The sequence below is a fragment of the Bos grunniens genome, chromosome 20, assembly GCF_055505025.1.
Source record: "Bos grunniens cultivar Pamir isolate PY7600 chromosome 20, Bosgru_T2T1.0, whole genome shotgun sequence".
NCBI lineage: Eukaryota > Metazoa > Chordata > Mammalia > Artiodactyla > Bovidae > Bos > Bos grunniens.
Window position 1 is genome coordinate 58441177 of NC_141184.1, and position 15949 is coordinate 58457125.

At 36.1% G+C, this 15949-nt stretch overlaps 1 protein-coding gene across 5 annotated transcripts in view; it reads left to right on the forward strand.

Annotated features, from left to right (window-relative positions):
• The window catches only part of SREK1 (splicing regulatory glutamic acid and lysine rich protein 1), a 50710-nt gene that overhangs the window by 9965 nt on the left and 24796 nt on the right, over nt 1-15949 (forward strand). For 2 of the 5 annotated variants that reach the window (XM_086362003.1, XM_086362005.1), the window contains exons 2-4: nt 781-914; nt 6142-6265; nt 6547-6662. In XM_086362003.1, coding sequence (XP_086218129.1) covers nt 6600-6662 — 63 coding nt within the window. In that variant the 5' untranslated portion in view covers nt 781-914; nt 6142-6265; nt 6547-6599. Of the gene's footprint in view, nt 1-780; nt 915-3404; nt 3543-6141; nt 6266-6546; nt 6663-15949 lie in introns of all 5 variants that reach the window. The other 3 variants (XM_086362001.1, XM_086362002.1, XM_086362004.1) reach the window with 2 other exon arrangements.

A 15949-nucleotide genomic window follows, 5' to 3' on the forward strand; every position in this document is an offset into this window, starting at 1 on the left:
GAGAAAATGATTCTTTATGAGGATATAGTGTATTTTGAACTCTAACATGATGGATTCATATTATGGAAAAATTGCTTTCATCTGTGCTGTGTCTGGCTTCTTTTTAATGTAGTCTTGCCCAGATTAAATCTAGTAGGACTTGTAAGAATCTATTCTCTTTTATCCAATAAAATATATAAATTTTGTTTGTAAAACTGTTTGTCTGGGAAACCACAATGCTGCCTAATCTGAAGTTGTCTGGTATATGCAAAATAACTTAATTTTAATTCCAGGTTTTCTGATTGTTTTTAGATGTTTGTGAAGTTTTTAGTGATTTTAAATGTCAGGAATCATGTTAGGGAGGATTGGAAGTAGTTACAAAATTTGAAGTCTTGAGAGTTGGGGCTTTTTTTATGAAAGAGATTTTGCTGATTGATGCACCAGTTAAACATCCTTGGGTTAAGTCAGCTATTTTCACATTTCACTAAAGTTAAGAATGTGTTGAGTTTCAGATTTTTAACAAACAGGGCTGTAGGCCTGTCTAGATTTCTCTTTAGTCTTTGCAGCAAATCACCATCAAAAGACTTAAGTTCTGGTATTTCATGTCTTAGCAACAAAAATTCCTGTGTTGATTATGTAAAGATCTAAAAGACTACGTTCTGGAATTTCATGCCTTAGCAGCAGAAATTCCTGTCTTGATTGTGTAAGATTATGTAAAGATCTAAAAAAGAAATGGTAAATGAAAATGAAAAAGCCAGCCTAATGTTTATTAGTCCAATTGTTTTTCTTTTTATCTTGCAGCAACGCACCTCTTGCTTTTTCTTCCAAAGTATGTTATGTTAAGTTTCGTGATCCATCAAGTGTTGGTGTGGCCCAGCATCTAACTAACACGGTTTTTATTGACAGAGCTCTGATAGTTGTTCCTTGTGCAGAAGGTTGGTATCGCATATGATTCTGTAAGTTACTTTAATCTCTGTCCTGTCCATTACTGCCACTGGCTTTCCTAGAAATTGGCAAGTGGATATGGCATGTGTGTGTAAGAATGAAATTGGGAGATGGAAAGGATTTTACCTAATAATAAAATATATTAAAATGGTTACTTTATTATGTATATTTGAGATATTATAGCTAGACATTAAAATTTTTTAAATTGCTTGCCTTCTTTGGTTTACTTTGCTTTGTTGTATTTAATTTGCAAGTGTAAAGCAAGCTTTCTGAAATTAAATTGGTAGAGGAGATTATTTAAAATGTGTAAATAAGTGATCCTTTGCCTTTGTGTATACAATATTAATGAAATTTTATAAATAAAACAGTGTACACATTTTGCTAAGTGGGGGTTAGGTGGTAATTATGTTAAAGAAAAATATTCATATTTTAAGGTTTACAGTATCTTCTTAAGGTAATTTACCTTTTTAATGAAACCATTATTTCTTATTCACTGTAATTGTTTGCTGTGCAACTGAAATTTATTTTACTGACCTCTTTTGCTGGTGGGTTGGGGGAGTGGAGGTAGGGTTGGGGGTGGTGATGGCAATTAAAGAAAAACAATGGAAAACAATTTTCCAAAGCATCCATCAAGGAAATAGTTGTTTGAAGGGGTAACAAGGCCAAAGGCCTTACAGTAATTCATTAATTTATGACAACCTGCTTTAAGAGCTAATTATTATTAATGCTTATTTTTTTTAGTAACTTAGTTTACAGAGCCACTAACATATAATAGGCTGTGCTGAATTTGAAAGTTCTAGTGTGTAATTAACTTTTATTCAGAGCACTGATTGTAGCATATGTACATGGATTTTATAATTGGTTATTATAATTTAAATGTCTTTAAAATATATTTTCACTGGTGGCTTGTGGTAACTGTTTTACAACATAAAATTTTTACCTGAAACAGTCTAATGAGTTTTCATATGTAATGTTTTAAAACCATTTTTAGAAACCAGGCTACCATTAAAGTAGTGTATAGTAAACAGTTTGCTGCCCTTTCAGGTGTTTTTGCATATTCCAGAATGCCTGTTCTGGGATGTCAAAAACAGTACAGTCAGATACAGTGATGTTATTTTTGAAGTCCCAGAACAGGACCTTCTGGAGTTTTTCAGATAAATTTCAAAGTGTTTTTCCCATGCCTGGGTATTAGAGTGGGGTAGGGAGAATAAAAATGAACTGAAGTTAATTATTTGCTTAAATCTATTCTTATCTACTAATCTGTAAGCGTACAACGATCCTACAATTGGAGAACAAGGTGAGAAAAGAGCTGGTAATGGTTTAGTTTGCACACCAAGTTCATACCAATTTCATACCAAGTAACTGCATGGGAAAAAAATAAGTAGAAGGTTTATTAATAGGAATATTAATTGTATCAAAAATTATGCCACCAGCAGCACAGATCTTGTGTGATTTTTAGCTTATTATTGAACTGGAAGGAAGAATTTTGTTAGTGTGGCTCTGCTGGAACCTTGCTGTATTCCCATAGGATTTTTCAAATATTTGAAAAGTGACCATTGTTTGTTATAAATGTTCAAGATTATGGGCATATAGAGGTTCCTTTTTTTATCTGTTTTACTTGATAGAATTAACTGCATATTTATTGTAATGACTTGAATATTTTTAGTATTAACATTTTGAGACAAAATTTCGCTATTTTTGAACATGAACATTCATATTTTTATTCCAGTTTAGTTGTATTTTAGAACACGAACCTATAAAATAATTGATACTGGAAAAACATTCAGATACACATTTTTCATTGAACTAGTACAACAGAGATGAATTCATAGAACCTGAAGAATGTCACAGTGAGCTACTGAAAGATCTGATTATGCACTGCAAGCAAAGTAATAATGTATTGTATTAAAGATAGGGAAGTAAATTAGAAGTAAATCAAAGGAAAGAGTTCCAGTGGAGTAAGTTCTGTAAGAGCAGCTGTACTGCTGCTCCGTAAGCAGTCTTCTATTTACTTCACTGATTGTATTCTTTCCTTGATGGTATAGAAACAGCATTATGAAAGAAGTGAAAGAACCATAGCAAAAAGTTGTAAGACTTTTTTTTCAGTTTCTTTCAATTTGCTGTTTTTTTGTTTGTTTTTAATTCAGACTGTAGTATTGTGAGAAGATCCTAAGCTGTTTAAGGTTGGATGTGTAATAGTTTCACACATATTAAGCGTTAGCTATTGTTAATAAAACATGCCACTTCAAAATAAAATGTTTTACTTTCATTATACTTGTCCAGGTATGACCTCTTTTTGTTGTTGCGTGCATCTCAGATTTCTTTTTATAAATGTTAACACTTAGAAAAAGATAAGGTCAAAGATAGGGTGTCAACCTAATCATCAGTCATAAGTTTATGTCCACATTTTCTGGTAGATGGATTTTGACTATTAATTTGGTTTTGTATGTTTTCTCTATGTGATATTTGTGCATTATTAGATGACTAGACTGGCCAAGGCAGACCTGTTACACTTGCCTGAGTTAGGCATTGTTTGCCATGCCACTAAACCTGCCGTCAAGTGAAACCTTCATTGGGGAAATGAGATCGGAGTCTGAACCGCAGAAGATGGACGCCCTGTCTCTGTTTTTTATTGTTTTACTTTAATTTCATTTCTTTTTCTTTATTTTGTCCCTTTTTTTTTGTTTTGTTTTGTTTTGTTTTGTTAAATCTCTTTCACTTTAACTTGTGAGCTGGTTTTCCAGTTCTTTGTAAATGGTATTCCATTAAGAGTTCATAACATTGCATTGCAAATTATATTGGGAGATGATTAGTAGAACTCATCCTCAACATAAAATAAGTTTTCACAGTAAATTAGTATACAGTTTCATGAAGCTCAGTGCTAGTTTCAATTGGTGTTTATAAACTGATCGGGTACGTTTTGTTCCCGAAACACTAAAACAGTGGTGAGATTCTTATTTAGGAGCATGTTTTTGATCTCAGTGTAACATTTTTGCAGTTTTCTGCCAAGTCTGCAACTCCCATAAAGACCAACTAATAACTTTGAATTTTCGTCCTTCTCCCTTAGAATTTTAGGCATACACAATCATCAAGGAAAATAAGTAAATTTCTTATAACATTCTGAGGGTAGAGAACAAGAAGAGACTTTTCACTTTTATGATAGTTATTTATTGTAGAAAATAGCATTGATTTAAAAACAAAACACTTTTAGTTGCCTATGTGGGGAATGAATACTTGAGAAACTGTTGAATATTTACTTGCGTGTGTATTTCTTTGCTTGAATCTTTGGTTGAAAAATGTTCAGAGATAACTTGTTTCTAAGTAGATTCTGAGATTAGGATGCATGAGAGACACTCACTGTTTTCCTCTCAGTTGTCTTTGATGAGTACAGTTTGGGAAAAATGCTAAGTACTTAATTTGCTTTATGCTTTTATACATTCTGATAATATTTGGAGGATAAATTTGGTAGGATTTTATCTTGGAAATTAAGCAATGGGATTTTTAGATTATCTTTAATTGTAATAAGAATAATAAATATTGTGCTTTTAGTTAGACTTAATACTTAAAATAGTTCATTATGTTGTGAGAGGCAGTGAAAGTCAGATATCCTACTGACAACTTTTTAAGCCAAAAGCGAATGACTTTAAGTAATCAACTTTTGGCCTAGGTTAAATACCCTTTTTGTTGGTATAGTCTTCCTGCACTGTTTTGTGTGTATAGTTTTGCTTATTTAATCAACAGGTAATCTTAAATTGAGACATTACTAAATTGGAATTTTTTTAGGTACATGAATTAGGGTAGTAGAGCATAGGATTTGTACCTTAGGACCTCAGTTGATTTATCAAGATGTGTTCAGGTTTTACAAATATTTAAAAAAGAAAGAATAATTTTCACAAGATAAAACAGGTTTGATACCAATGTAAATAGTATAGTATATATGTGAATATACAGATACATGTCTTAATGCTAGTAACTAATAAATACAAAATAAATTATTATTTGATGTCTTCAAGTAAGATCCTCCCACCTTTTAATCTTTATGCATGTTAAAATCTGTGCTTATGCAGTATTTACTGAAATAATAAAATGCCTTTGTTTTTGAAATTAGTAAATTAAGGTTATATAGACTTAGAATAAATAGACATTTGTTAAAGCTAAGAAAGTGTAATTTTTCTATTCCTGTGAATAAGGTATAACCACTATTTAAAGCAAATTTTAAAATTCACCTTGAATTCCATCCACATTTAGAAGTGCATTCAATAAGTTTTTTTAGAGATTTATCCCTGCACATCTGGTTGTATTAAGTAGAATTTTACCACTGAAACCCAGCATTGTGCTTTCTTGAAAATTTACTCCATATGCTAGTTGCAATTTGATGTGACTTTGTACAGTGTTTTAAATTACTTTGAAGAATTCATAATAGAAATGTTTGGTCAAATAACACATAATTATATATGAGTAGTTCTTCTGAAATTGCTATATATAGTCAATTTTTCTTAGAAGTTTTCTTTTTCAAAGAGTTAAGAGAAACCAGAAAAAAATGTGTGAAAGTCATAGTCTTTATCAAAACTGATTGATTAGAATTCAGTAATTAAATGTGGCAAATTGATGGACTTAATTCAGAGTAAATTTTCATTTTTTTACTTGTAGGGATTTCTTCTTAGTGTCTAGGATTATTTTAATGTTACTGTTATTATTATTAGGCACTTAAGCTGCTTAAGGAAGACATTTAGGCATTAACCACCCCTCTTCAGATAAGTATACATAAATTGGTTGTAAAAGTCAGTAATTTAAGAAGTTTCCTGAGACTCAGGAAAGTTTTTTTAGTTATTTTCAAAAATGATAGTTTCCCAAGACATATATATTCTTTGGAACTGGATTCTTTTGGTCATCTCTGACATTGTTGGTGAGATGCCTTGTTAACTGAATGGGTGTAGGCTTCCTTTTCAATTGAAGCTGGTTACATGCAGTAGCTTTTGTTTTTTCCTGTCTACTTGAAATTAAATGGAATCTATTGGAAGATTATCAAAATTGTTTGCATCCCAAGTAGGTAGTTTAAATTAACAGGATAGGGACACTCGGGAATAAATTTCAATTCGCACATATTTGTTTTTTTCTTTTTCTTTTTTTTGACTAATTTGGTTATTTGCCATTTCTGGGGATTAAACTTTAAAAAATGTTCTTCTTTTCTGTATCTGATGTTCTGTGTGCTATTAGTGATGCAGCCAACACGAACGGTTGTCATGTGTAACACAACTTTCGATCACCGCGAAAACACCGTCCTGGAAAAGCGTCCATGCTTGATATCGTTTGGTTCATGAACATTAAGTTTCCAGTACAGGTGACCCATAGCTCAAAGTGTTAAATAATTGTCTACATTATTCAGTTTTTAAAATAATATTCCATTAATGAGATTGTTAGTCTTTGAAATTTTGCTCACTTTTATTTTTCCTAGTAGAGCAGGGTAAAAGGAAAGACTTAAGTTCTTATTTATTTCTTTATATGGATCTGATAGATTCATTTATTATTATTATTTTTTAAGTGCAAGGGTAATTGTAAAATCATAGTGTAAAGTTGTGTGGTGTTTCTGCTTTCTGTAATGTTTGGAACTTGCCTCTGCAGGTAAAATCCCAGAGGAAGCTAAAGCCCTCTCTTTATTGGCTCCTGCTCCAACCATGACAAGTCTGATGCCCGGTGCAGGCTTGCTTCCCATACCGACTCCAAATCCCTTAACTACAGTGAGTATGAGATGAGACACCCTCTTCTAAAAGGGGTAAACATTTAACTGTGTAATCGGCTAAGTAAAGAGCTTAGAAAATTCTTTTTTTTTTTTGTAAAGAGCTTAGAAAACTATTTCTATTTTATTTTTATTAATTTATTTTTTGGTTGCGTCACCCAGCATGTGGCGTCTTAGTTCCCCAACCAGGGGCTGAACCTGCACTCCCTGCATTGGGAGCGCAGAGTCTTAGCCACTGGACCACCAGGCAAGTCACTGTTTCTTTTTTATTTTTATTTATTTATGTATTTATTTATTTTTTAATTTTTTAAAATTTCTTTTTTAAATATACAGTTTTTTTAATGGAGAGGATTTGATTGAAATGTCTGCCTAATTTTTTCCTCGTCACTGACCTGAAATGCCTTTTGGAATTGCTTATGAAGTAATTGGGGATTCATTTAAATTTGAGAACTGAAGTTTATTCTTCATTAGTAAATCAGTTACTGAAACCCAGCATTGTAGATAGCATGAGGAATTGGAGAGTCTAGGTACCTGTATTTCCCAGTTCAGGAGGACTAAATTCATTTGAAAAATATGAAATAATTTACTACCTTGGTAATGGAAAAAAAACATCTCAGAGAAGCTTTTGTCTGATACTGAGAAAATGTAACATGGTAAAAATAGTTTCTCGTTAACTAAGTGTAATTTAATGCTTCCTCTGTGATTTCCAAGTGGTGTTAAAAAAAAGACGTGCTGTTACTGAGTTCTTGGTATATATAAAAGATTCTGGCCATTTTGAAAGAAAAGTCATTTTTCTGCAAAAATAAACCCAAGACAAAATGCAAAACTCACTTTAATTGAAAGTTGTGTTTAGCTTTGTGGTACTGGGTTATTAAGGAGTGAATCAGTAAACTTTATGATTATAGTTACTTAATTTATCCAAGTTTTAGAAGTGATTTTTGAAACTTGGAAGTGCAAGATTTTAGGATTTTTACATGCCATTGTTCTACTGGAGACCTGTGTTATGATCCATGGAGGGAAAGTGCCTTTTACTTTAACATCTGATCATTTGAATTGGACTTTTTAGAAATTTGAGTTTGGGTATGTTTTGGCATTTTTAAGATTAATTCCTGAATTACTGTCTTTTTTTCCCCCCTCCTCAGAAAATACTGTCTTGCTATTTTGAATATTTTTAGATTTATTTATCAACAGTATAACGTCTTTATTATTTAGTTTGTTGCTTTGATGAGAAATGATTCCTTTTAATTCAGCTGTAGATATCTATTATTATATAACTTCATGAAGTTATAAAACACGGGAAAGGTGGCCCATTGTGATTTGGCTCCTGGCTACTTCTCTGACCTTTTTTCCCTACTTGTTTCCCCTCTACTTCAGTCATATTGACCTTGTTTTTTGGATATACCAAATATATTTCTGCCTTGGAATATTTATTTATTCTCTGCCTAGAACATTTCTTTTCTAGACATTAAAAAGATTCACTCTTTGATAAGAGTGAATGAAACCTTTCATAAGGTTTCTACTTAATAGGGAGATTAAGATTAAGTTTATGTAATCTTCAGGGAGGTTGAGGTTTTATATTGGGTTTTATATTCAGAAGGCAGAAGTTTTATATTGGGAGTCCAGATCATCTTTATCCTCTGAAAGACTGAAAGGGCACTCTTTTAAGTATTGGGTTGACCAAATAGTTTGTGTGGGTTTTTTTTTTGTTTGTGCTGGATTGTGCAATGAAATTAGAGAGGCAAGACTCTAATCATGAAGACAGAGTTGTTTAACGCTGGGACTTTCTTTGTCAATGCACTGCTGGTTAAAATAATAATAACAATAATAATAATGAGTCCTCCCTTCAAAGATAAACAGATAACATTTTTATATGAGTTTCTATGAATACGTTGAGTTTTGTTGTGCACAGAAAATTGTTCAATTCTCATCCATCTACTCTTGTTAAACTGCTTAATGATACAATCTCCCTGGAAGACCCTCATTCCCATAAGGGTCAGCTTACGTGACTGTTAAAATGCTATAATGATAGTGATATTTACAGAGAGCTCTATGGTCTATGAAGTGCTTTCACACATACAATTTTATTTTATTTTTTTTTCCAATGTTTGATATTTCATAGAAAGAGGAATCATAATTTCTATTTACTGCTATTTCATTGAAATGCTTTTTTTTTCAAGTAAGCTGGTTTTTTTTTTTTTTTTTCCATGTGCGCTTGAGAAAAAGGTGAAATTCATTGTTTTGGGATGAAATGTCCTATAGCTATCAATTAGGTCTAACTGGTCTATTGTATCGTTTAAAGTTTGTGTTTCCTTGTTAATTTTCTGTTTAGTTGATCTGTCCATAGGTGTGAGTGGGGTATTAAAGTCTCCCACTTTTATTATGTTATTGTTAATTTCTCCTTTCATACTTGTTAGCATTTGTCTTACATACTGCGGTGCTCCCATGTTGGGTGCATATATATTTATAATTGTTATATCTTCTTCATGGATTGATCCTTTGATCATTATGTAGTGACCATCTTTGTCTCTTTTCACAGCCTTTGTTTTAAAGTCTAATTTATCTGATACGAGTATTGTGACTCCTGCTTTCTTTTGGTCCCTATTTGCATGGAAAATCTTTTTCCAGCCCTTCACTTTCAGTCTGTATGTGTCCCCTGTTTTGAGGTGGGTCTCTTGTAGACAACATATGTAGGGGTCTTGTTTTTGTATCCATTCAGCCAGTCTTTGTCTTTTGGTTGGGGCATTCAACCCATTTACGTTTAAGGTAATTACTGATAAGTATGATCCCGTTGCCATTTACTTTATTGTTTTGGGTTCGAGTTTATACACCATTTTTGTGTTTCCTGTCTAGAGAATATCCTTTAGTATTTGTTGGAGAGCTGGTTTGGTGGTGCAGAATTCTCTCAGCTTTTGCTTGTCTGAAAAGCTTTTGATTTCTCCTTCATACTTGAATGAGATCCTTGCTGGGTACAATAATCTGGGCTGTAGGTTATTTTCTTTCATCATTTTAAGTATGTCTTGCCATTCCCTCCTGGCTTGAAGAGTTTCTATTGAAAGATCAGCTGTTATCCTTATGGGAATTCCCTTGTGTGTTATTTGTTGTTTTTCCCTTGCTGCTTTTAATATTTGTTCTTTGTGTTTGATCTTTGTTAATTTGATTAATATGTGTCTTGGGGTGTTTCTCCTTGGGTTTATCCTGTTTGGAACTCTCTGGGTTTCTTGGACTTGGGTGATTGTTTCCTTCCCCATTTTAGGGAAGTTTTCAACTATTATTTCCTCAAGTATTTTCTCATGGTCTTTCTTTTTGTCTTCTTCTTCTGGAACCCCTATGATTCAAATGTTGTAGCGTTTAATATTGTCCTGGAGGTCTCTAAGATTGTCCTCATTTCTTTTAATTCGTTTTTCTTTTATCCTCTCTGATTCATTTATTTCTACCATTCTATCTTCTAATTCACTAATCCTATCTTCTGCCTCTGTTATTCTACTATTTGTTGCCTCCAGAGTGTTTTTAATTTCATTTATTGCGTTATTCATTATATATTGACTCTTTTTTATTTCTTCTAGGTCCTTGTTAAACCTTTCTTGCATCTTCTCAATCCTTGTCTCCAGGCTATTTATCTGTGATTCCATTTTAATTTCAAGATTTTGGATCAATTTCACTATCATTATTTGGAATTCTTTATCAGGTAGATTCCCTATCTCTTCCTCTTTTGTTTGGTTTGGTGGGCATTTATCCTGTTCCTTTATCTGCTGGCTATTCCTCTGTCTCTTCATCTTGTTTAAATTGCTGAGTTTGGGAGTCCTTTCTGTATTCTGGCAGTTTGTGGAGTTCTCTTTATTGTGGCGTTTTCTCGCTGTGTGTGGGTTTGTACAGGTGGCTTGTCAAGGTTTCCTGGTTAGGGAAGCTTGTGTCGGTGTTCTGGTGGGTGGAGCTGTATTTCTTCTCTTTGTTCAGTCGCGCTGTGGGGAGGGAGGGAGGGATGTTGCAGACAAATGACACTGGCGTGCGCTCGCAGTGCCTCAGCCACACTGGGTCTGCCCCCGCTCACGGCGCGTGTAGCCTCCCTGCCCACACTGCTCGGGCTCTAGGTTGTTCCGCCGGGAACAATCCGAGGCTGGCCCTGGGTTGCATGCACCTCCCAGGTCCAAGCCGCTCAGGTTCAGGCACTCAGGTAGTCCTCAGAGGCTCAGACTCAGTTGGGCCTGCGTTTTGTGCTCTTCCCAGGTCCGAGCAGCTCAGGTGATGAGGTGTTTGGCGAGCACCAATGCTGCGACTTATCGCCTCCCCGCCACTCGGTTATCTGGGTGTAAAACCGGCGCACCTTCTCAGGCAGATGTTGACCGTCCAGACCCCCAATAAGTTTTAGTTAGCAAAGAAGCCAGTTTTATAGATAATGTCTCTCTGGGGCTGCGATCGCCCCCTTCCGGCTCTGGCTGCCTGTCACCGGAGGGGGAAGGTCTGCAGCCGGCTATCTCTGTTTAGTCCTTTGTTCCGTGCGCGGGCTGGCGGTGTCTTAGGTTAGGGCTGGCTTTTCGCATGGTAGATATCCCACAGTCTGGTTTGCTAGCCCAAATTATTTCGCTCAGATAGTGCTCAGGGTATTCAGGCCAGATTCTTACTCTCAGCGATGCAGCCTGCGCCGCGCCTCCCTGCCCAGCCCCTGTTTGCCAATGGCAGATGCAGGCGTCTGCGCTGTTTCTCCGCTGGGGGAGTTACCGTAGGGCTCGCAATCTGCGAGTTTTAATTGTTTATTTATTTTTTCTCCCTGTTATGTTACCCTCTGTGCTTCCAAAGCTCGGCACGGATTCGGCAGTGAGAAGGTTTCCTGGTGTTTGGAAACTTCTCTCTTTTTAAGACTCCCTTCCCGGGACGGAACTCCGTCCCTCCCTCTTTTGTCTCTTTTATTGTCTTTAATATTTTTTCCTACCTCCTTTCGAAGAGTTGGGTTGCTTTTCTGGGTGCCTGATGTCCTCTGCCGGCATTCAGAAGTGTGGAATTTACTCGACGTTTAAATGCTCTTTTGATGAATTTGTGGGGGAGAAAGTGTTTTCCCCATCCTACTCCTCCGCCATCTTGGTGCCTCCCCCTGTGTGGGTTTTTTATAACATCTTACAGAAAAACCTGAACAAACTTTTTGGCTAACCCAATATTTAGGTTGTTTGGACCAGGGCCAGAATAGAGACTAATCTAAAGAAGGGTAGTTGTATTGTTACAGAGCAGCCATATCCAGTAGATCTTTCTGCTATGATGGAGATGTCTGAATCTCTACCATGTAGTATAGAAACCATTAGCAGCGTGCGGCTATTGAGCACTTGAAATTTGGTGTGACTGAGGCACTGAATTCTAATTAAAATTCAGATAGCTCTGTGTAATCGATGGTTACCATGTCAAGTGGCACAAGTGTTGAAGAATGGTGTAGTGCAAAGAAGACAGAGACAAAAAAAGTTTTCTGAAGAAAAAAAGACTGAATGGTCTTTACATTTGAGAAACAAAGGGCTTGAGTTAGATGATTTGGAAAATCCCACTCCAGATCTATAATTATACGTCCCAGTGGAGAAGGAATACCTGGAAAAGTCTGTTTTAAATCCATGCAGAACTAACAAGACCCATACTTGTGATTTAGCTTAGTTTATATAATAATTCTCTTGCACAGTAGGAAAAAATTGAAGGTGGGACCCTCAATCATCTGAATGTTAGACTATCAGAGATGAGATAGGAGAAAAAGGAGTGTCATTAGAGGCAACATGTGGAGAGAGACTAGATCATTCATGCGTTTTGAACTAAAGATATTTTCTACAATGTTATGATAATTGGAAATGATGATAGCAACAAATCTAAGGTCTGTTAGCAGCAAGATACCACAGATTATGTTAATAAAAACTATGAAGGAAAAAAACAGTGATGCAGTAGAGAGGAAATGTGGCTCTCCATAAGGTCAGGGAAAACTTGGAGAGGATGACTGACCTGATGGTTGAAGAGTTCAGCCAGCAGAAACTCGGGGAAGAGCTTTTTAGGGTAGATGGAATGCCAGGTAAAAAGCCCTGAGTGAGAAAAACTTGTGTGTTCAAGGTACAGAATGGTTTGGTGGCAGGGTAGGGGTTTAAGGAGGTAGGGTAGTAGTTGTTTTGAGATTAGAGGGGCAGGTAAGGGCACTGCTTATGTAAGGCTCTTTAGGCCACAGAAGGAAGTTTGAATTTTATTCTAAAGGGTTTTAAGCAGAGATAAAACTTGATTTGATGTTTTAAAAAGATCACACATGGGTTGCTACGACAAGCATAAGTGATACTGATTTCATAAACTAGTAGTTTTGCCTTTAGAAAGCATTGTTAAAATTTTAGTAGTTTTGCAACAGTATAACAATATATAGTTGGTTAACTTAATTGACTTAAATTGCACAGGTGAAAATGAAAGTAGCGTGTTTTTGTTTCTTAAAAAGTCTTCTCATGATTCTGTAGAATGTTTCATTTTCAGATTCTCAGATCTATCTTTTTAAGTTTAAATTCACACTAAAGCATGTTTCTTAATGTTTAAACTAAAAACTACTGCAAATAGGTAAGAATTGACAGGGTTTCCAGTTCAAGATGGCAGAGTAAAAGAACATTCACTCATCTCCTGCAAAAGCACCAAAATTGCAGCTAGCTGTTGGACAACCATCCACTGGAGGACGCTGGAACCCACCAAGAAAAGATACTCCACGTCCAAAGACAGGAAGCCACAATGAGATGGTAGGAGGGGCACAATGACGATAAATTCCATACCCACCAGGTGGGCAGCCCACAAACTGGAGAATAGTAATAGCAAAGAAGTTCTCCCACTGTTGTGAAGGTTCTGAGTCCCACGTCAGGCTTCCCAGCGAGGGGATCCAACAAAGGGACTAGGATTCCCAAGGGTATCTGACTTTGAAGGCCAGTGGGATTTGATTACAGGACTTCACAGGACTGGGGGAAACAGAGACTCCACTCTTAGCAGAAACAAAATCTTGTGTATGCCAAGACCCCGTGGGACGGAGCAGTGACCCCACAGGAGACTGACCAGATCTGCCTGCTAGTGTCGGAGGGTCTGCTGTGGTGGTGTGGATTGGCAGTGGCGTGCCATGGGGATGGGGACACAGGCAGCAGCAGTCCTGGAAAGGGTCCTCTGGTGTAAGTCCTCTTGGACGTCATGATTAACCCAACCATAGAGCCCATGTTTGGCTGGGTCATCTCAGGCCAAACAACAAACAGAGAAGGAGCGCAAACACCCCCATTGGCAGGTAATTGGATTAAAATTTTACTGAGCATGACCCTGCCCACCAGAGCAAGTCCCTGTTTTTCCTGCCACCAGTCCTTCCCATCAGGAAGCTTGTACAAGCCTCTTAGTCTCATCTACCAGAGGGCAGACAGAAGAAGCAAGAACACAATACCTCAGTGGCTAGAACTAAAACCACACCATAGAAAGTTAACCAGGATGAAAAAGCAGAGGGTTTTGTCTCACATGAATGGACAGGGTAAAACTCCAGAAAAACAAGCAAATGAAGTGGAGATAGACAGCCTTCCAGAAAAAGAATTCAGAATAATGATAGTGAAGATGATCTAGGATCTTGGATAAAGAGTGGAAGAAAAGATTGAGAAGATGCAAGAAATGTTTCCCAAGAAACTAGAAGAACTAAAGTATACACCGAGAGGAACAATACACTAGAGGGAATTAATAGGATAGCTGATGCAGAAGAATGGATAAGTGACCTGAAAGACAGAATAGTGGAAATCACTGCCACAGAACAGAATATAGAAAAACAAATGAAAATAAATGAAGACAACCTAGGAGACCTCTGGGACAACATTAAATGCACCAACATTCTCATTATAGGGGTCCCAGAAGAAGAAAGAGAGAAAGGACCTAAGAAAATATTTGAAGAAATAATAGCTGAAAAGTTCCCCTAAGATGGAAAAAGAAGTAGTCAACCAAGTCCAGGAAGCAGAAAGAGTCTCAGGCAGGATAAACCCAAGGAGGAACACACTGAAACACATAGTAATCAAAATGATGAAAATTAAAAACGAAGATAAAATAGTAAAAGAAAGGAAAAATGACAAATAAGATAAAATGGAACTCCCATAAGTTATCAGCTAATTTCTCAGTAGAAACCTCTACAAGCCAGAAGGGAATGGTGTGATACATTTAAAGTGATGAAAGGGAATAACCTATAACCAAGAATAGTTTACTTAGCAAGACTCTTGTTCAGATTTGATGGAGAAATGAAAAGCTTTCCAGACAAGCAGAAGTTAAGAGAATTCAGCACCACCAAACCAGCTTTACAACAAATACTAAAGGAAATTCTCTAGGCAGGAAACATGAGAAAGAAAAGACCTACTAGAATAAATGCAAAACAGTTAAGAAAATGCTAAAAAAAAAAATGGTAATAGGATCACTGTTGTTCACTCGCCCAGTCCTATCTGACTCTTTGTGACCCCGTGGACTTCAGCACGCCTGGCCTTCCTGTCCCTCACCATCTCCCAGAGTTTGCCTGAGTTCATGTTCATTGCATCGGTGATGCCATCCTGCCATCTCATCCTCGGACACCCTCTTCTTCTGCCCTTGATCTTTCCCAGCATCAGGGACTTTTCCAGTGAGTCGTCTGTGTGTGTCAGATGACCAAAATACTGTAGCTTCAGCTTCAGCATGGAGGAGGGAATGACAAGCCACCCCGTGTACTTGCCATGAGAACGTCATGAACTGTGTAAAAGGCCAAATAGGATCATACATAGTGATAATTACTTTACATGGAAATGGATTAAATGCACCAACCAAAGACAGACTTGCTGGACAGATGAGAACATGTGCACGTACACACTTCCACTCAGCACGTCACTGTACTTAATCCCCCAAGTTGTATGTAATTATTTTATATTGTTAGGTTAATCAAGCTTCCCTTACGGCTTGCAGTTGTAATTATCTTTTACTTTTTGTCTGGCTATTGATTGTGAAAACTGATCTTTTACTATTGTGACTATGTAACTATTATTCAGTTAATATCATTGTATCATGATTGGTCAACAGAAAAGAATAGAATTCTCAATTACTAAAACTACCATTTAATAGAAAAAAAAAATAGTAAGAATTCACTGTTTGTTTTTAATGTTAAGTTTAGAATTAAAATACCCAGATAGTTAAGAAATACATTAAGAAATACATTCTTGTTACATTGAAAACCACTGTGACCTTACTCTGATTAATTCAGATGTATACCTGGCTTAAATTAGGAGTCCCTAGTCTCTTCCCAGTCTTACTGAATTGATTAGTATTCTTCAAGAA